Genomic DNA, 22,006 nt, shown 5'->3' with positions numbered 1-22,006 from the left:
TGTAACACGATAACTATTGCTCAATTACAGATGGAATCAAAATAAGAGTCATAACATCCTATAAAATGTGATCAATTAGTTATTCACAATATTTCTAAAAATAGATATTTAAATTTATAAAATTAGATATGTAATTATAATAACATACTTTAGAAGTTTCAAAAATAGGGTAAACATCCTCCCAACTTGAACCTTTTAAATTCTTCCATCTTAACATTTAAGGAATACTTTATCTAGACTTACAAACTACAAAGCACCCTAAATTATATAAAGTTTCATATATCCAAATCTGTAATATTAACAATATTGTATTAGATACATATTCAACATAAATACATATTCAATATAAATATAAAATAAAATTAGCATTACATTGCTTAAAATGCAACTGCATATGCCATTATCGAATATGATATCACTGGGATATCCTCTGAAAATGGTGGATATGTTTTTGAAACTTCATTATATTTTTTCTCCATAATCTGATTCATAGATTCTGCGGTCATCTCCGATATAGGTGTCCCCTGTGGATACATACCCAATCATCAACAATACTGAATGTACATTTTGATATAGTTTTTCTATTATCTGCTCCTATTAACCTATAGTGAAACAAATACAACGTAGCTATTTTTACAACATATTCATCATTACTCCCTCATGTTTTTTTTTTTTTAAACTTTTACCAGATGACTATAGGTTACATGTTTAATCTTTAAAAAGTACTTATTTCTTAGCTATGAAGCTCCTACTACCCTATAACTTTTATCCATCTCTTTACCAAATTTTAACCTTGTTATCATAGCAAATTCAACAGGACAAATCTGTACTCTACTCCATCTAGTCGGAACCAAAATTCCTCACCTAGTACTCCATTATTAATTTGTTGAAACAATACAAAATGCATCAAAAGAGAATTATGTTTCAAAATTTCTAAACTCAGAAATTGCCCTAAACAACTTTCTCTAAACATTTCTTTTTGTCGAGGGGTAAATGCAGTTCTGATATGCTTAACTGTTTCTACATAACTTCTAACTTTTATTATAGCTGTAAAATTATGTGCATCATTGTAACGTTTTTCACCAGGTTGATTATTAACTGAAATTCCTTAAAAAGACCCCTAAAAACAAAAAATTTGCAATATAGGTAAGGGTGTGTATACAGTGCGTAAAGGGTAATTGGATGCGTATAGAGTGCATAAGGAGTGATTGGATGCATATAGGGTGTATAAGGGGTGATTGGGTGCGTACAGGATGAGTAAAGGGTGCATGGGTACGTAGAGCGTGATTGGGTGCATGGGTGCGTAAACGGTACATATACAGTGAACGGGTACGTGGGTGCATAAATGGTGTATAACAAGTGCGTGAGTGCATCAAAGGTGCGTACTGGGTGCGTATGTGTATGTGAAATGAGCCATACCCTTTCCTCCTCGTCATCGGCAACACAAACAAATTCAAATCCGACAAAAATATAGTATAATGCAAACCTACAAAACTCTAAAGTAAAAACATCCTACATAAACATAACCCTAAGGCAACCATCTCAATCACAATTTCAATCTTAATAATGCATCCAAGATTCTCAGACGTACGTACCTCAAACGAATCAGACGACATTATGGAAGTACTTGCCAGCATCCATAATGTCAATGTGAATGAAAGGATAATAGGATAGCAGATGGGTGGGTTGTTCGTGTTTTCGTTATGCGTTGCAGGTGATGGGTCGAAAATGGCATTGAATAACCCTACACACTTAAATCACACCTATACGCACTCACGCACCCTACGCACCCATGCACCCTACACACCTACGCACCTTACGCATTTTACGCACCCTTTTTTGCCCAACTTTTTACTTATGTTAATATTTTTGATTCGAATGATAACTAATATTTTCAATAAATTTTTGAATTTTCGAATCATCAAATCATAATATAACAGATATATGATGTTAAAAATTTATCGAAAAAAAGTTTCATGTCTAATGTAATTAAGCATGATGGTCATCTAATAAACCGAGAGAGGGTATTTTTGGAATTAAAATTAAATTTGCTTATAAAAGTAAAATCGTTGTATGTTTGCCTAAAAAGATTTAAACGGAAAAATTTTTACCGATTTTAATTAATATTAGGTGAATCCAGACCTAATAAATTAATTATTTAAAACGTTATTAAAATTAGCTAAAAATTATAAACAAAATTATTAATATAGTAATAGTCTACTCTAAATTGATAACTAGTTATTATATTTAAATATAATACATAATTGTCTATAATTTATTATGGAATTTTGTTGAAGTTAGAGACCGTGAGTAATTAAAATTATATAATAAAGAGAAAGGTTCCTTGAATTTATAAAATGAATAATTTTTAATTTAAACAAATTAGGGTGTGTATGATTTAGTTGGACGGGATTTATGATTTTTTTCAAATTAAAATAAAAAATAATTTCAAAATAATTTTTAACCAAACTAAATTAAATTAAAAACTTATCATTTAATTTGAATTTATTAAAAATTATTTATCATTAAATATATAATATTTAATAAATTATAATTAAATTATAATTTTTTAAAAAATATATAAAATAATTATAAAATATATATACAATAAATATATAAAAATATATTTCAATCTTCATAATCTCTGTATTTGGCTTCACAGTTGATTTTGGCTTCAGCTTCTCTGCATTTGGAGTATCCCAAGCGTAAAGTTTCCCTCTTCTATTGAGATAAAATATAAGGTATTTATATTTTGTTGTGATTATTAATATTAATTTTTTTAAAGCTCTAATAACACTTTGTAATGAAATATGATAAATGGCATGTTCAATTTAAATATTCTGTTGATAAATAGCATAGCTGTTCCATATGTTAAATAGAAGTTTTGCTGAAGTAATTTAGTAATGTTTGGTTGCAACACTGTATTATTTCATTTTAGTGTGTGTTTTTTCTTGACTCCTGGCTTTACTATCAGTGGGTAATTTGAAATATTTCCTCCTCAGAAGAAACATGGCTCCAAGACAATGTGTGATGTGTTACTCCCTTTTGGGGTAAAACTGCCATCATATTTTTTCTTCCTTGGGTTTTAATTTTAAGCAGTTAATTGGCTGTTCCTTGGTTTATATATAATGCCCTCATATTATTTTGTAATGTTAATTGGTTTAGATTTTATTTATATTATTGTAGGATTGTAAATACTTCTTGGAAGAACTGGAAACAGTGTCCATTTGCTGTATTTTTCAATAAAAATAAAAATGATTTTATAAAAAAACCCCAATATCTTCAAGTATAAGTTTTCCCACGTTTCTGTTTCCTATATTTTTTAGAAAATGTGTTTTAATGTTTCTGTTTCCATGCTACATAGCTAAATAGAGGTGGTTTGGCCATCTCTTATGTTTCTCCCTTTTCTAGATGATTTGTTTTTTTTTTCAGTTTGTAATTTATAGGGACATATTGAAGGGGCAACATTCACTGATAATTGAAAATGGAATTAAGAAACTATCATTATTGTTTTTGTAAAGTTGATTATTGAGCAAGAAGTTGTGTTAAATAAGCATAATGCATGCTGTGGACATTTTAAAATATCTAAGGTGTTGTGGAGAATTGGCTATGGGAACAAATTGTAGATGACATTGGAAGCTTTTATGTTCAAATGTATTTTTGGTGTGATTATATGCCAGAGATGTTGAGACAGAAAGAGAATATTTGTAGGATCAAATAAAGGGAAAGAAGTATGTGGGAAATGAAAAATATTACAGTTATGTTTTTTTTTTTTTTTTTCTCTTGTATATGAAATTGAAGTGGAGATCATTGAGTGTAATTAATTATATGTTATTTAATTTTATTTGTGAAGAACAAAAGTTGTGTTGCATACATCTGTGCTGAATTAAAAATGTGGTTGAGTATGGGGGGATTATCTTTTTTTCTGTTTTTCAAAATGCATGGAAAAAAGAAAACATCAATTTACTTAAATATAATACTTCTTTGATATTTTCTTCATTTCCTTAACTGTTGTCTTGTTTTATTATTTTTCCCTTTAACATTCACTTAAGCTCATCTGCATGTTGATTTTGTTAGTAGAGACAGGATTTTCAGTACTGTATGCAAACGGTACTCTAGGTGTTAGAAATACTTTTATGGATTCAGATGCTGAGCTTTTTGCTGGCGAATCTGGACCTGTAGTAAACCATGGTAAGAATTCTTTAAAAGTCTAACATAACAGGGAGAAGCACTACCCTTGCATCCTTGCAATCTTTGTGTATTTAGGATTATTGTCTGATATTCTATCATTTGACATGTCGTGGCAGGTTTCAACGAAGAGCAAAACCAAGACCTAGGAAGGAAACAATTCAATGTGTTGCTTCTTCGATACCAAGCAACATGGAGGAAAAGACTATTATAGAATCATCCCTTAGCTTGGACAAAACACAGACTCATCAGCCTGCTGATAATAGATTGACAACTCCATCTATTTCTGAAGGGTTCTTGAGGTAATGATGACTTTTTATCACAAGATCCAATTATGGATGATAACTTGAAATCACAGGTAATGAGCCCATCATCTGAAGCTGTTGCAAGGAGAGATGATGCCCGTTCTGGAGATGTTCTGCCTATGAAAGTTGAAACATTGGCAAATCAGGTAAACATGAGTAATTTTTATTTTTTTGTAAATGTTGTTATACTGTGACTAGTTGTTACTGGTTTAATTGCATCATCTCGTTCAATTCTCCCTGATGATGGAAATCACAAAGACATGACACAGACCTCCATCTACTTAGACATTAAACAATTAGTTCAGCCAATTGATGTTACAAATAGGGATTACAGAATGACAGATCCTCTTGGTCTGTCATTGGCTGCTGTAGAAATTGGTGGGTCTGAAGAACAATTAAAAGTGAATGATAGCTTTGGAAATGCTATACATTCAGAGGTTACGGTTTCTGTTGGCTGTGGAGATTTGTGCTCTTCATTTGAAAAACCAGCGGGAGGTAAAACGAAAGAAATTTTACTTACCTGCCATTGTTGTTATTTCACTATATGCTGACAAGTTGTGTTCTTTTTAGAGTGCAGACTTGTTTTCTGGTTTCAAATGTGTAACTAATGATCCTAGCCACTCTAAAAATGAGATGGGTGAGTCGTGAAAAACCTTTTAACCTGTCTTAACTTAAAAATTTAAGTCTTTTTCCTCTATACTGAGCAATTCATGTATTTCAGAGAAGCCAATTATTGGTGATTCGGATAATGTAGATGGAGGTGAAAATGGTGGTACTCAGGGTCGAAGTTGTTTTAGCGCTTCAGCGGCAAGGGAATTTGATGCTTCACAAGCTGAAATTTGTACTGATTCATGGTCCAATATCCAGTAACTTTCATGGAGACTTGTATTTCAAAGTGTGATGCAGTCATTCCTGTTGATGATGAAAGAATGGAATCAGAGGTGAAAATGAATTTTTATGAATATATCTCATTGTTTTTGCTAATTTTTATGAATATATCTCATTATTGATCTGGTTCAAATATTGGTTAGGTTCACCAGCCCAGGGACTTGGAAACTGATTATATATCTGGAGCAACAGTTGCATCCGGTATTAGAGAATCATGTGCTTGTATAATTCTAGCTTTTCTTATATTTTGGAGTTTTATTAAATTTATTTTGATAATAGGACGGCATGCTGAGAAAATAAAACCCAAGCCCAAGTTACGAGCTGGGAAGGAGGACTCTAATATCAGCATGACTTATGCTGATGCAGTTGAATCATTTATGCAGCCACCAACTACTCAGATTGTTTCATCTGAATCTCAGTATGTCTCAGAGTGTCTCAGAGGGCTCATTTCCTCTCTTTCCACCTGATCAGATGTTTGATCACCCATCCATAGACTTAGGTCAAAGTAGCACGAAAACTTACAATGGGGTGCGTTTTCATGTTTCGGAAATGTTTCCGTTTCCGAAACTCTCCGAAACTTGTAGGAAACGTTTCAGGTTATTTCAAAATTTTTGAAAAATTTTGAAACATGTTTTTTTTATAAGAAAAATTGTGAAATCGATTAAACACATATTTTTTATATTTTCAAACCGAAAATGTCTTTAAATCTTATATTGAATTCATCTCCTCTTTACTCTTCGATGCGTTACTCATCTCTTCCCCAATATATCATATAGATTGGTGCGTATTATTGTTTTTTTTCTTAAATATCTATGTGTGTTTGCTCAAGAACAATTTACCATAGATTCTATGATTCTATTTTATAATATTCTTTCTTTTCATTCTTTTTTTATTATTTATTTTTATATTATATAAGTTTATGTATTTTTGTTATAAAAAATTTAGTATTTATAAAAAAAACCCTTATATTTTTCATATTTATAAATTTCCCCACGTTTCCGTTTTCTATATTTTTTTAAAAATGCGTTTCCACGTTTCCGTTTTCGCGTTTCTACATTTCTCCGTTTCCGTTTCCGTGCTACATAGACTTAGGTTATAGCATTCCACCTCAAGAGTCTATATACTCTGAATCCCCAATGAATGAAGAACTGACAAATCTTGCAGAAACATCTCATGCTGATAATACTACTTTGGGGGATTTACAAACAGAGGATGTTTGTGGAATGACTGAAAACCCGGCAATATTTTATCTAAATTTTTATCTTTTAAGTTGCTTTCTTTGATAGATAAAATGCTTTGCCCAATTGTATTAACCTGGTCGAACACTTTTGTTCTTTATTTTGGCTTTCTTAGAGTTCTGCTGGCAGGGGAAGAAAAGCATCTACTGCATCAAATTTGTCTCAGAGATCAAATGAATCTTCTCTGGTTGGTGAGGAGCATAAAGGTGGCAAATCATCAATGAATCACAGAAAGCGAGAAGCTACTCCCCAACCGGTTGATGAGCCTGATGATGAGACTCATGACAGCTTTACTGCTGAACCTCTAAGTATCAATGTGGATGAAGATGTAGGTATTGACGAACAGAGAGTGGAAAGCAAAGCTCAGAAGAAAAGAGCACCAAGAAAGTCAAAGAAACCTGTGACTGAAAATGAAAAACCAGTTCGAAAGTGCAAGAAATCCAATGAAGCATCAGATCAGTCAACCAAAGAACCTGCCAAGAAGTTCTATCATTCAACTCGTCGAAACAGAAGATGTGGTGATTGCAATTTCTGTCTATCATAGATTATGTCTTTTGGTTATTTTTTAACCAATTTTTTTTATATTCTATTTTCTGGCTTGTAGTGAGTAAGGAATTGCTTGAAACCCCAGAGGATGAAATTGACCCTCGAAAGGTGCCTCTGAAGGATCTTATTCTATTGGCAGAGTATAGGGAGCGGTTAGAGGTATAAGTTATGATGTTCTAGTTTTTTGTGTTTTAGGAGTAGAAGTTATTATATTCTGTTTTCATTGTATGGCTTTTCCGAAGTTTGTCATATTGTATTTGCTTATTCATTTATCTCCATGCATCTCTTCTTTGTTTAATAGAGTCTGTCCATTTGCAGAGTAAAGAGGCCAAAACATCAACAAGATCCTCGACCAATCAAAGGTACATGACTTTTTAACAGAAGTTATATGTACCTCAATAAAGTTTTTAATGTAATTAGTTTCTCATGTTAGGTCGGTCTTGCCTTATTCTATAGTCAGTTTTTATTATTAGATTGAGGAACCATTTCCCTTATCACTTCCATGAATGTACAAATTTTTTTACTAATACCTTGGGCAACATTGAAATATACAGAAACAAGCTTTATGGTGATTTATAGAAAAGGCATCTGAAGAACAATTATATACTTTGAATGTTTTCCTTACTGCGATATTCTTTTGTTTCCATCTTCTTGACATTCTTTGCTTTAGTTAAATATTTACTTGTCTTCTCTCTGTGTGTGTATGTGTCTGTACACATGAATTCATGATTTTCCATACTTCCTGTTCTCTAGATGTAGCCTTTTTCAGATCCATGAGTCTTTTTTATAAACTGTGTAGTTTTTCTTTACAGAAAAAAAAGATAGAAGAACAAATAATATTTAATATAGGGCTTTTGTATCAGTAGTGAGGTTGATGTGAAAGTTTTAAGTATAACTCATCTTGTGCTTCGATGTAAAGGTGTTCACCTAGGGTGAGGGCCTTAAAAACCCAGGATTCACCTAAATTGGCCAAACTTTTAATCACAGAGTATTCAACTTAGGATTCCCTCGAAAACCCATTTTTTAAAAGGCCTTCCTACTTTAGAAGTCCAATCTGCTAGATCGTTAATACATGCCACTTGTAAGAATCTATTACTTTCAGCCACAAATATCTGGACAATTGCTGCAACATATTTTATGGCATTTCTTTTGGGAAAATACTGTTTAGGTCATGTCTGCTAGTTTCCAGTTTTAACTCCCAATTATATTGTCTTTAGCAGTTGGTTGATTTTTTTTCTTCTTTCTGGTTACAAATGTTTTCTGTTTAGTGCTGAAAATCCTTTTAATGAGGATAATCTTAATGGAGAGGAGACCTTTGCTTCAGAACAAGGCTCGCCCCTAGTGATCGGTTACCCAACGGTTCCGGTCTACCTGGTTCTTTTGCTCACCCCCTAGTGATCTGAGTGGAATGTGGTTCAAATCTTTGCCATGAATAAAATTCATCAGTCAACACCAGCCCTGACAACATTTTTTACAATAACCATTCGTATATATATATTTTTTATTTCTTATTAGTTGAATTTACTTCTAGAAAGGGCAATCATGCATCATTTTGTACACATGGTGACTTAAATGCCCCAGCAACATCACTCCATAAAGGTGAATCATTCTTTGGAAGGCAGCTCTTGCATCCCACAAACCATATTTGCAGGAACTGCCACATCCATCATTTTCGGATATGACAGTTTTAGATCTGTTGTGTGAAGAATGCAGTGAGTTAGTGCTTTGATAGGCCTAGCAAGAATTAAATTTTGATTTAAGAGAACAAACTGCATCACAAAAATTGACATATTATTACTTACTTGCCATAATGTCTTTAAAACCTTCCTGCAAAAACATAATGTAAGGTGTTGTTATGTAAATGAAATGTGTATAATGAAAATCAAGAGTGAAGCTCTCTCAAGGAAAGGGAAAGAAGATTTATCTTCAACCACATGCAATAAATGACATAAAGTTTCAAAAAAAATAAGTATTTCCATTCCATTATTTCTTTCAAATTCTCCAAAACTTGCTTAAGACGAAAACCAGTGGGTAACCAGTCTAGGAAACAACAGACCTCATCACATAATGATCTTGGCTGAATTTTACAGAAAGTTTAACTAAGGAAGTCATCGAATAGATGAAGAACAATAACTCAAATGTAAAGCTCCTATCTTCCGGTATATATGAAAGGAAATGAATTTTTTTGCAAGGAAAAGCCTTTTACTTCTATCATACAGAAGTCAACATAAAACAAATCAGAGAGAAAGAAGGTACCAGAGATAACATTAGTTGAATGGTCCACCAATTTGATTAAGGTATAGTCTTATGGGCAACCTATTCAGTTGTTTTTACTACAAATGAAAATCATCAATTGTTGTATTCTTAGAAAATCAATACATTCTGTTTATTTATTCCTTTATAATCTATGTATAATCATCTAACTGCCAACTTAATTCTGTAGCAGGCAAAGTGTTACCATGATTTTCACAGAACAAATTTTTGAATCCAGTTTAGACTTGTATCAGATGGAGCCAAACAAAATGGTTTTTATAGCCAACTGATAATAAAGACATGAACAGTGAACTAAGCCTTATAAATAAACAAAGCACCATTCAGCCAGTGACTCACCTCATCTTTTGTCAGGCGAGGATTGTATTGTGTCTCCTCTCCCACTGTGCTGACCTAAGAACAAATAAGTATCATTAAAACAACAATTTCAGATGTGTAAGATAAAAATATATTGAATGTTTCCTCACTGTGAATCCTTTGTAATCATGAGCTGGATAGATTAATGTGTCCTTTGGCAATGTAAAGATCTGAACCATGAGTAGGAAATAAAAGAAGCATTAGCAATATGAAAATTTCTGCCTTTTTTTCAATCCCTTCTTCACTGCATAATATTAACAAACATAATCTCATGTTCCTACCTGTGAATGCACTGACTTGTAGAGCTGTGTTGAATTTCCTCCCTGCAAAAAAATAGTTGTATCAAATCTTTGCAGCATATCATTATAAAAAGATAAAAGAAAACAATAATCCATGAAATTATGTAAATGAAATATAATTTGAAGTTCTCTTTCATCATAGGACGTTAAAGAATCAAAGAAAACACTCAGCACAATTTTTAGTAATTCTTTTCAATCTGTCCATATTAGATAAAATTGTCAATACAGAAGAATATCACAAGGAAAACGATCAAAAGATGATATTCTTCAAATGATAAGGTAGAATAGATTAGTAGACGAAAAACAAATCTAGAACTTGAACATGTTGGAGGTCCCATATAGTGGGTACTTCGTAATATGGTTTTAAAAACCAAACCAGATTGGCTGGTTAAACCAATCGAATTGTCACCCATTAAACAACAAAAATAGTTTGCAGAACAACCGTTTTAGAACAGCTCAAACTACCTGATTTTTGGTTTGACCAAATAAAAAGCCGGGTCAAACATGGTTGCTGACATCAGCAAAATAAATTCTTTTTTTTTTCTAAATTCATTGCTAAGACTTAAAATCAAGACATGTGCCTTCAAGCTAAGTTTATTTATATGTTTAAGTATTTCAGATTATATGTTTAATGATTAATTATACAAAATTGTTTTGAATATCATGTTCAATATTTATTTAAGCAGTTAACTGTTCCAACTATCGATTGGATCGAACCGTCCCTCACTAGGTTGACGTCTAGTCTGGCTTTAAAAACACTGCTTCGAATTTAAAAAATGTGAAGACAACAATGTAAAACCCCATATCAACATGAAAGCAAAAGATTAGATATTGCTATATCGAATCATCCCTTTTTATACAGTAGTGCAATTTTACAAAAACAAACTACCTTATTGACATTAATAGAAAATGCTGTAGACTCAATTTCAAATAGGTTCACGAAAAAAACACTACTTCAGTTTTCATTGGTAAGCTAAGCACCATCTTGAAATCAGCCCCTCATGAAATGTTAGAACGACCCAGAACTCAGATAATAGAGGAGTCAATTCAGATATTAAAAAAGGGAAAAAAAATCAGCATCACTTATCAGGAAATGGCTATTTTTCTGATCAATTGTAGAGCATAATTTAAGAACCCTGTACCTGAAAATCAGTCCTCCCACATCCGCGTATGAGTAGGGCATCTCCTGTGAATGCCATTCTTGGTTGAGGCTGATCTGGCCCTTCTCCCGTAACATAGGTAACACAACCCAACGTATGTCCAGGAGTTGCACAAACCTGCATGTTTTCAATTAATTAGGTAGGTAACCCAAAGTAAAACCTTGATCTGTCAGCCATGATATCATATCCAATGACCTATAAATTTACATGTGAAATCAGTGTTCATAGATGTATTTTTATCAGAAAGTAGACTTGAAATACACTCCATTGCATAGATCCCATTTGTTAAAGGTCCACAATAAATTGCGGATCACTCTTTAGGTAAACTATGCAATTAAATATCTATAAGACACAACAAAAAGAATCACTTTGCAAAATAATATTTAATTATCAGAAACATTCTGAAGCAGGAGGTAGTCTAATTGTCAAAAATAGCATTCAATGTTTTCCATAATGCAACTTTCAACCATGCAGCCTCCTATACTTTCTCTTAGATATCATCTCGGTCACATATTTTTTCATTCACTCTAATTTGATCCTATTGAAAAGATATATTACAAAATAAGCACAAGTTTACCACTTGCTAAGGGCTAACCAACCATACAACAGAATCTTAGGCCAGTGTACTTAGACATATATAATGGAGAAAAGGTTCAAAACTTCATAGTGCCTTTACTTATCCTCACATTATGAAACATAAATCTCAACCTCAAACACTGCATCATATACTGAGAAAAACTTTTAGTTTAAAAGCCACTGTTCTTGGAGTTCTTTACACCAAAAGCAAATAAAATGCAGTTTCAACCTATTGCAGAAGCTTATTGATCCCTACCTCCAGAAATAGATCACCAAAATGGATTTTTTCCCCTGGTTCAACCAGAATATCAGCCTTTGACCCACTTGCTTTTGAAATAATAGATCTTACTCCTGGAAGCTTACTCTGCCAGAATCAAATACATTCCCAATCACCAAATGAGTAACAAGCAAGACATCACAAACTTGGAATCAATGCCACAAATGGATAATCTGATGAGAAACAAACCTTAATTAGCCCAGTTCCAGTGATATGATCAGCATGTACATGAGTGTTCATGGCATAAACAAGATTCACACCCAATTCCTTAATAAGAGACAAGTCTCGATCAACCGTCCTGTCAACGGGGTCGATCAACTACCAGTACACACATTCCAACAGCATATCAAAAACCGGGTTATGTTATGATAAAAATAAGAGAAAATTAAAAAAAAAAGAAAAAAAAATTACATGATCGAGTTTCTTATAGCAAAAAGGCACAATTCAACACAACTTCCCAAAACAAAAAGGAGTAAAATCCCAGTTACATTACAATAATTATAACAGAAAAACATTAGGTTTAACATTCTGATTTCACCTAGTTATCATTTTCTTTCCTATTTTGCAACGCTACATTCAAATAGTACTAATAAATTAACATTTCAATTACTAAATGCAGAACAAAATACTTTGAAATCCATCCCCATTGCTAACTGTAATCTCATTCCAACTTTTCAAATCCAGTCGATTCAAAAACAATTTTAAATTCCAAATATATTTAACATCCAAAAACGTGTTCTTTATCATGTTTAAAATGATGGAAACAAAGAGAACGATCTATTTATGTTCCTGAATTTTCCAAAAAACTGTGCCTAAACTGAAAAATGGAGAAGTGGAATTAGAATTTACTAACAAGAGCGGGTTTATCAGGGTGGGAGACATCGGCAAGAAGGTAAGTATAAGTGCAAGATTCTTTCTCAAACAATTGACGAAACAACAGCTTTGAAGAAGAAGACGACGTCGTATAAGAAGAACCCATTAACAACTGCGCCTTGAACTTGACGACTGGAGGAGAAAAGGAGGTGGGTTTGGGAGAAAAATTGGATTTGGAGAGGAAGTTGGGTGAAAGCAAGGTGGATTTAACAAGTCTCAAAGGAGGCATAGCTTAGAAGAAGGAAAAAGAAAACGATCAAGAGAAGAGTTGTCGTGATGCAATTAGTAATTTAATTAAAAACAAAGTGGCATTGAAGAGTTCGTCAGAGAAAGAAGGATAGTTCTTTATCATCTCCATCAAAATCTCCACCACTCAATTAGCCTCTTGTGTTTCTGATTCATCGATGAAAACGTAAACATTCTTAATTTACCAATGAGCTTGCATTGTTAATGTTAATAATTATACTAGAACTAGACAAAAACAACTTCATCATTTCAACTCCACTTGTTTACCCAATAATGGACGTTGAGAAGGGTAAGATTAGGGTTCTTCATTTTAACAATAAAAATAGGCCGAAGGGTTATTTTCCACTCAAGTTTTAAAGTAAATATAAATAAATATTTGTTAAATTTTAAAAACTTCGATACTTATTTATAAATCAGATTTTATTAAAATTTTTTTGTTATAATTAAGAGTAAAATCATTATTGTAATAATATTATTAAAAAATATAATTTTTTTTTAATTTTAAAAATTGATAATTTCACATATATTTAAATATTTTCAATTTTAAAAAATGTTTATTTTCTCTCACCTTTGGTTTTTTTCTCCTTTTCCGATCATCACCCTTCTCCGTTGACTCCTCATTTTTCCTCTATTTGGCCGGTCATCTCTCATTGTCAAAATAATTGGGCGACACAAAGGGTGCGACAAAGACACACCCTAGAGATCTCTTTGACAAGACGAAAAGGTCATCTCCTCATCAAGACATTAATGTATAAAGTTGTATATATAATATTACTTTTTAATTAAATGCATTGAATATTGTTAAGTTGTATGAGATTGCTTACTGTGTCTGTGGATGTTTGGCCATTACTTGCTTGATTCAATTGCGTACATCATAAATTAAAATCAACTAAAGACATGTTTTCATTTCTTTTTCTGACTTTTAACGATAAAATGATCTACAAATTTTATAATATGCTAGACTTTTCATAGCATATAATGTGTTTCATTTCCTTCAACTTTAATAGATATTATGGGAGGGTATTAAATAAAAATAGACTCATCAACCAAAAGATAAAAGGTGACAAATGAATTACGATATTTTCAATCTATTAATTCAATTGCATAAAATCCACAATTTACACACTACATATGCCTGTGTTATCTAAAATCATCTTTTTCACTTGTTTTAATTGTTGTTTGAATTATTTTGAGTTATTAAGTTCATTTCATTAGTTTTTTTATTTCAATTCTCCTCAATTTCATTACTTAAATAGTTTTGTCTTATAATATTCTAACAGTGCACATGTTAATTAATTGACAACCCTACAGTTTGCTCGAATTTCTCCAGCATTCCCTGTTAAAACATCAACTTTGCCCATTTTCACCATTGCAGCTGCAAGTTTTTTCTTCCAAAGGAAAGGGCTCATGGCATTTTGATTCACTTGCTGGGCTGTTGCTGGATTCGTGAGCAAAGCTTGGTCCGATGTGAACAAGCCTCGGTTGTTTAGAATATCAACATAGTACCCGGAATCCATGTCGTTCGGACTCGAAGGGTTCATTGGAACAACCAGATTAGGATCTGTGCTTCCTTGTGGACACTGTCTCTTCAACTGAGCTGCGTACATGGAGTTCAAACTTGGGTCCTCACTATTTGTTCCATTGAAATTGTATAATCTGTTGCTGAATGAAGAGCAGTGAGAGCGTCCGATAGTGTGTGCTCCTGCATATATGCATGGTTCAAAATTAATTGGTATTAGTTAAAGTTTCTCTCCAAAACATATACATTATAACTTTATCGATTAAAAATTATCATTCACAAAAGTTTCAAAAACAGAAAACCAAACACTCCGATGCAGACAATCACAACATCAATCTCAACAGCATTATAGATTCACATATTATGACGTTCTTGACATTTTTATAATCCTAAAACTTTCAATTCATTTTTGTATAACTATGCATAAATCCTGGATTGAATAATTTTATATTTGTTCATGTGAATGAAATCTAACTGAATTAGCCTATGACATTTCAACGTCAATGTTAATCTCAACAGAAAGCTAGACGGAAACTAAATTACAGTTTTCCTGTAGTGTTCTTACCTGAGAGTGTAACCATTTCTTCCTGTGTGAAGCCCTTTTTGGCAAAGTTTTGAGTGAGTTGATTTACGTTGAAGGAAGGTGAAGGTAGATTGGTTAATGTCTCGGAAGCAAGAGAAACTCTGCCATCTCTTCTTCCTGCAGGAACATCATAGCTAAACCCTCCAGCCTGCATATATAAAAATATTCATTAGTTTATTATTTTATCAACTAAACTATCTCCTGAGAGACGCTGGCTAATCAATGGCGTCTTCCTCTTACCATCTCCACACTGTCCCTTGCAGCAAACGCAACTATATCCGCACAAGAAACAACTCCTTTACATTGAGCTTCCAGTCTTGCCTTGGCATTATCAATAACGTCGAATCCTCGTAGACTAGGGTTATTGACGACGGAGTCTTTCTCTGCTACGTTTGAGGGAGTAGAATCCAAGAGCACAGAAGCATCACAACCCTATATATGTACGTATCACGAAGCCATCAATTGATCATCAACATATATTATTGATACTATAAAACTATATATACCTATTTTTGTGTTAACAAATAAATATTTAAATATTTAAATTAAAGATAAAGTAATACTCAATGATATAATCATATATGTATACTCATTTGTATATTCAAAAGTGTATACACATAACATTATTATGATACGATTACTCTTTAAATTTACTTACCCTAACAAAGCAGTCATGAAAATGCATTCTCACAAGACCAGCAGCCACTCCTTTATCCCTAGAGACTGCTTTTCTGACTTCATCTTTAACAATAAACTCAGCAAAGCTACATGAACTTTTGTAAAACCCCACTTGAAGCTGAGAATTAACACTTGATATAAACAAAATTACAGCAAAAATTAAACTAACTTGAACTTTTAACCACACTGGACTCATTTCTCTGCAAGGTTATTGTGATTGTGCATGTTTAGAACATCCATCTATAGAGCAATTTATATATGTATTTAGTGGAATATGAGAAGGTAGTAGCTGTTAACTGATGTGACACGCAAAAACGAAAAAAGACAAGACAAGTGGTGCTTTCGGTGATTATATTTTGTTAAATACTGAAGAGGGCCATTTCCGGAGTTTATGCTTCAACTGAGCTGTAAAATCCAATGGGAGTGGTTAGAGATTGGTATTAATGATTAAATTTTTGTTTCTATGTATATTGTCTGGGAAGGAAAACCATATTCAAAAAAGAGATTAGAAAAACATCCACTAGTTAGACTTCGGAGAGATGATTTGAATGACAAAAAATGAGGTTCTATATACAAAAGAATATGAATTTAAGCCTCTTTTAAAGACATATCAAAATCAAACTCTTGACTTACATGATTTAATAATCATAGGATCAATCATTGAATCTTGATAAGACAGTCCAGCTTGGGTGAGTTTACTTATTACCAAAAAAGAATCCACTATCTAGCTAATAAGTTAGATTAGCATTAAACCTGGATTTTGTTATCCCTTGAGCAGGTGCATGTGGGTCTACTTTTGATGTCACAATATGCCATCTACCAAATTATATATTACAGTTTTCACGCACAAGTCTGAGAAAGTCTTTGCTAATGGAGGCATATTTATATGTATGTATATGGATGATGGCTGCACCAGTTGAATCATTTAAAACGCTGGGGTCACACACTAATGTGAATTGTGCGCCTTTGACGCTGGATAAATTAGTTATTGATAAACAGACTTACAAAGTAATTTACAGTCATAAAACAAACAAGGGTAGTGGTACGATCTTTATGATGTTTCAAAGAATGCAGGATGGTCAAAAGCAATTCACTCTTCAAGCGAGTGCCAACTCTTAGATAAAAAAAACACAGAAGAAAATTGGGGTAAAGAAAGAAACTAAATGAAAGAGAAAAGAGCGAACGACAACTTAGCATAACAACTTTCCACTAATTAAAGATGATAATTCCAAACAAAATTAGATGAAACTCACTAATAATATTTACTCTCATCATGACAAAATGAATCATCTTTGTCTAACGAAATTATTGAGCCACATGTGTGGCTCTCCTAGTCCTCTTTGGGCTTTTGTTCATCTGCATTTTTTGGATTTCTTCATGAACCTCAGTATTAGGCTGCTTATCACTGTTCAGCTTTAGTTGATCTTCACTTGCCCTTCATCTTTTAAAGTTTGTTGCTTCCCATCAATTTGCTCCTCCAAGTGCATAAGCTTAGCCGTATCAAATAGAGTATTTGATATGTTTGCGTTATGATAATTAATTAGATAGTATATTAGTTTAAAAAACTAAATTTGGAAGAACTCATGTTATTAGGATTAACAGTATATAAAAAATATAAATGTGAAAATAAGGTTAAAAAAAAAAAAGCATATGAACTTGCAAGTTGTTCTTCTATTAATATGTCCAATATTAAAAATAATAGTGGATCGATCTTTTCAAGTTATTCTTCCTTAATTGCAACTTTATACGTTTGCCAAAGCAAAACCAAGTATATCATTATTTTTCTTTTACTTTTTCTTTTTCTTTTTTTAATTTTTACAAGCTTTATGTTATAATTAAATTGCCCACCCAAGATTTAGTGAAAAGACAAATTTTCACCTATTAACTTTAAAAAACCCAAACATTCACCTATCTATTAAAATTTACTGTTAGAATTAGAGGTAAAATTGTTATTTAGTAAAAATATTCAAAAAACTAAAGTTTTAGCATATTTCTCCTCCTTAATTTTAAAATCTAAAAATTTCATTCTACCAAAGATTTGAAAAATAACCATTTCCTCTTAGGGTTTATAATTTTTTTCCTTGCCACTTCTTTGGTGATCAGAGCTGACCAATCGAAGGTCTCCCATCTCTCTAGAGAGAATGAATCATCATTCAACTAGAGGTCGATCAACGATTCGTCGACACAAATCTATTTGGTCAATTTGTGCATCAACCGATGCACAGATCAGTTAGACCAAGATTATAAGTCTTTATCCAATTGAAGCACAGGTTGGTTGAACAGATCTGAATTGATGAATCGTCAGCCAACGGAAGATAATAAATCATCCATTAATGTAGTTATAACGGATGTTCATGGCAATTTCCGTTATAACAGTACAGTAACGAATGTTTATCCAGTTATTGTTGTTTATGTTCATGGCAGTACTCATACGTTATAATAGAACAATAATTGAATGGAAATTGTAAACTGTAACTCTGAAATCCTGCTAACTTTACCAAGACTTAACCAAGCTTTTAACTCTCTTGTAAGGTTTCATCCTGAAAGAGAAGAGAAGTTGTTCTAACAGCTAATTAATCCAAACGAAAACTAACTTCAATCATGGAGCTTTTTGGTAATCAAGAGAAAAACAGAAACTCATAAGAGCAGTTCCACCTGAGTTATTTTCACTAGACTATTTTCAATGAGGAAGCACCAACAGCAAATCCATGCATTTATTCAATGACACCAAGTGAAACTGAAGGAAACACCCCCAACAAGTCTGCATTAGAGAAAGAAGAGCATCTTGTTCCAAGCAAGGTTGATTCAGGGCGGCTTCAGTTCAGTGGTAGACCCTGCCTAAGTTGTGGTATTTGGTGCTACTCATACCCCTAGAAAATATATATATATATATATTTTATAAGTTCATTAATATTTTAACCGACATATAGACAAATGTCATTAACTCGTCCATTATTATAAATTTTAACAAGAGTTATTTCCAATCTCAGATGATATTGTGACAAACTGACATTTAGAATTATCATAAAATTTAATTTATATTCCTTTTGTTACCTTTGTTAGGTATACTTGCTACACCACCAAGGGTTTTTATCCATTGTCCTTAGTACGTGTAAAGCGTTAATCAATACAAATTTATGTCAATTTAATACTTTAATAAAATTATACATATTTATTTTAAATATATAAATAAATATATATATATATTTATATATATTATTAAGTGATTAAGTAATTTTAAATTAAAAATAAATATATATTTTTTATTTATTATATCATACTTATATAATTTTTATATTTTTTTTTATTTGATAATTAGGTGTGACATTATCAAAGTTGACCGTGATGTGTATTCATTATAGTGTGTCCCCAAGTGAGTGAATCTTTGAAATTAAGAGGCGGCTGATTGGTCATTTGAATGCAAATCTTTGCAAGAAACTTATTATTATTATTCTTATAAAAAATATTTGAATTGAAAGTTTAAATGGGGACAGAAGAAATTGATTGGAAAATGACAGTTGACCAGATTGGGTCCTTTAACATTCATGGACTTTATTGCAATTGAAGTCGGCATGTTCAGAGCAATCGATATGGATGGGACCTCACCAGGATAAATTAGGAGAACACGAACTTATCGAAATGGGACCTCTTTATAATCTTATTATAGTTTAGGAGCAATACTAAATTTATTAATATTTAAGAAATTATCAGCAGATACAATAAATCAATAGAGGCCAGAGGGAGCCTATTTTTCTGCTGTGTAATATTATATATATTTATTTTTTTAGAAATAAATAAATATATAAATATAATTAAATATTATTTTATTTTAAATTTAAAATTATTTAATTATATAATAATATATAAATATATATCTATATATATATATTCAAAATACATATGCACAATTTTATTATATCTAATTTATATTTAATTTGTTAGACAACATTTTGTAGGTTCAAATACATACTTTAATCGTGAACGGGAAAGTCAAAAAGTTGAATTATTAGTCCAAGAGTAATTCACTTGCCACCCAAAAGTTTGGAGCAAACACCTTTACATCCTTAGATTACATAAATAATACATTTTCACCCAAAACAAATTTTGTCAATAAAAATTTCTTTAAAACAGTGTCAAAAACTGAAATTACTATTTTATTGTCAAAATTATAATATAACATCAAATTAACAAAATTAAAATAGAAAACTTTTTAAATATTCAAATGATATAAAACACTCTTATTTAATTTTTATTTCACTTGTACTCTTTCTTCCTTTGAACTAACTAACTTTAATTTTCATTTTTACTTCTGGCAACCATCTTCGATATATCCATTTCTAGTTGATTCTCTCATCAATTCTTATCAACAAAACCTCTAATTTCTCAAATTAAATTTGATAGCGATCTCCCTCCACAATGCAACTCGTTTTTTCTCTAGTCTCTAGTGTACCTCTCTATAACACGATCTTGTCTTTCTTGATAGCCTTGGCATTGTGGCTCAATCATTAGCCATGGCGGTGGTGGTGATGATATCCAGTGGTAGTTAGGGTTTAGAGGCGTAAATGCAAATTTTTAAACATGTTAAAAGACTAAATTGTCATATTTTTAACATATATGTTTGACTTGCAAAAGGGTTTATTTTTTTAATTTTTAGAAATTTATGAATGATGAAGTTACATATTTGCTCTTATGCCATTATTTTTTTAATCAAGTTTGATTTTAAATAAGAAAATATGTTATTTATGTAATCTGTGGATAGAAAATGTTTTAGACCAAACCTTGGGTAGGAATAGATAATTTACTCTTTGTCCAATGCCTCCACCACTAACAACTCTCCTCAACCAAACACACACACACATCTATATATGGTCAAATAATGGTATTCACAAATTACTACACTTAATCGTAAACAAATAATAATAAAATTATATGTATCTATTTTTTATATATAATTTATATACATAAATTATGTATAATTATATGATTGATTGATTTTAAATTAAAAATAAAATAATATTCAATCATATAATTATACATAATTATATATAAAAAATAAATACATATAACATAGGTCGTCAAATAATAGTAAAGACTTGTGAAAAGATATTGTCTTTAGCTAACCGATAGACAGGTACAACTAATAAAATTAAATTAGTTAATTTTTTGAAAGGGAAATCAATGCAAATTTAAAAAAATAATAATTGGGGTGTCATTTTATAAGGTAAAAAACTAAATCGGCTAAAATTTTTGAAGTACTTTTTAAATATTCAAATAAGGTAAAATATTTTACATTCTTTTTCCTTTTATATGCATCCCTTCTTTTTTTTTTTTTTTGAGTCAACGAACCCTAGTTGCCATTTTCATTTCTGACAATCATCTCTAGTTTTGATTCAACTTCAAGATTCACTCTTAGTGCCTATACATCCATTACCGATTGATTCTCTTAATGATTTCATCGATTCTTGTTAATAAAATCTTTGATTACTCAAATTAAAAACTAATAACAATCTCCCTCCACAATACAATTCAATATCTCTTTTGGTTTTTGTCACACCTCTTTGCCTTTTTTAATAGTTTTGGCATGATGATTCAATCACCAATAACAATGATTGGTAACCGGTTTTTAGGATATAAATGTAAGTTTTCAAATTTATTAAAAATGTTAAACTTTTGTATTTAATATGTATAGGTTTATGTAAAGAGTTTATTTTTTTATTTTGCAAAATTTATTAATAGTGAAAATACTTGCTTGTTCTTATCTCGGTAATTTAAAAAAAAAAAAAAAAGCAAGTTTGATTTTTCAATAAAAAAATATTATTAATGTAGTTAGTCTACGTCAGAACAACTCCACTAAAAACTCTCTTAAATAAAATATATATATTTGGTCACACAAAGTTAATCACAAATTACTGCCTTTAATCATAATTAAATATTAGTGGAAAGACGTCGCCTTTGGCCAATACCCACATGCAACTAATCAAATTAATTTTTTGAAGGAGAAA

At 31.5% G+C, this 22,006-nt stretch overlaps 3 protein-coding genes across 4 annotated transcripts; 1 reads left to right on the top strand and 2 right to left on the bottom strand.

Annotated features, from left to right (window-relative positions):
• Positions 1–2,649: 2,649 nt before the first annotated feature.
• On the top strand, positions 2,650–8,572 carry LOC123201306. 2 transcript variants are annotated; one of them, XM_044616753.1, is made up of 12 exons: positions 2,650–2,741; positions 4,078–4,191; positions 4,308–4,639; positions 4,866–4,988; positions 5,064–5,130; positions 5,215–5,434; positions 5,525–5,582; positions 5,661–5,880; positions 6,474–7,137; positions 7,224–7,324; positions 7,484–7,527; positions 8,434–8,572. In XM_044616753.1, exons 9-12 carry the CDS (start codon positions 6,840–6,842, stop codon positions 8,558–8,560), a joined length of 570 nt encoding a protein of 189 aa, XP_044472688.1. In that variant the 5' UTR covers positions 2,650–2,741; positions 4,078–4,191; positions 4,308–4,639; positions 4,866–4,988; positions 5,064–5,130; positions 5,215–5,434; positions 5,525–5,582; positions 5,661–5,880; positions 6,474–6,839; the 3' UTR covers positions 8,561–8,572. The 2 variants fall into 2 exon arrangements, with proteins under 2 accessions (XP_044472688.1, XP_044472687.1); XM_044616752.1 differs by having other exon boundaries at positions 4,308–4,988; positions 5,661–5,799; positions 6,735–7,137.
• On the bottom strand, positions 8,566–13,497 carry LOC123201305 (persulfide dioxygenase ETHE1 homolog, mitochondrial-like). Its single transcript, XM_044616751.1, has 9 exons — positions 12,959–13,497; positions 12,295–12,423; positions 12,085–12,192; positions 11,235–11,369; positions 10,075–10,116; positions 9,904–9,963; positions 9,776–9,829; positions 8,968–8,992; positions 8,566–8,858 (listed from the first exon to the last, which is right to left on the bottom strand). Exons 1-9 carry the CDS (start codon positions 13,205–13,207, stop codon positions 8,770–8,772), a joined length of 891 nt encoding a protein of 296 aa, XP_044472686.1. The 5' UTR covers positions 13,208–13,497; the 3' UTR covers positions 8,566–8,769.
• A 1,014-nt stretch (positions 13,498–14,511) lies between these two features.
• Positions 14,512–16,211, bottom strand: LOC123202454 (peroxidase 5-like). Its single transcript, XM_044618410.1, has 4 exons — positions 15,985–16,211; positions 15,567–15,758; positions 15,309–15,474; positions 14,512–14,926 (listed from the first exon to the last, which is right to left on the bottom strand). Exons 1-4 carry the CDS (start codon positions 16,198–16,200, stop codon positions 14,517–14,519), a joined length of 984 nt encoding a protein of 327 aa, XP_044474345.1. The 5' UTR covers positions 16,201–16,211; the 3' UTR covers positions 14,512–14,516.
• Positions 16,212–22,006: the final 5,795 nt, after the last annotated feature.

The sequence above is a fragment of the Mangifera indica genome, chromosome 18 (genome assembly GCF_011075055.1).
Source record: "Mangifera indica cultivar Alphonso chromosome 18, CATAS_Mindica_2.1, whole genome shotgun sequence".
In the NCBI taxonomy this organism is placed as follows: domain Eukaryota; kingdom Viridiplantae; phylum Streptophyta; class Magnoliopsida; order Sapindales; family Anacardiaceae; genus Mangifera; species Mangifera indica.
Note: the sequence above shows the minus strand (reverse complement) of the source record. Positions and strands in the feature narration are given on the sequence as shown.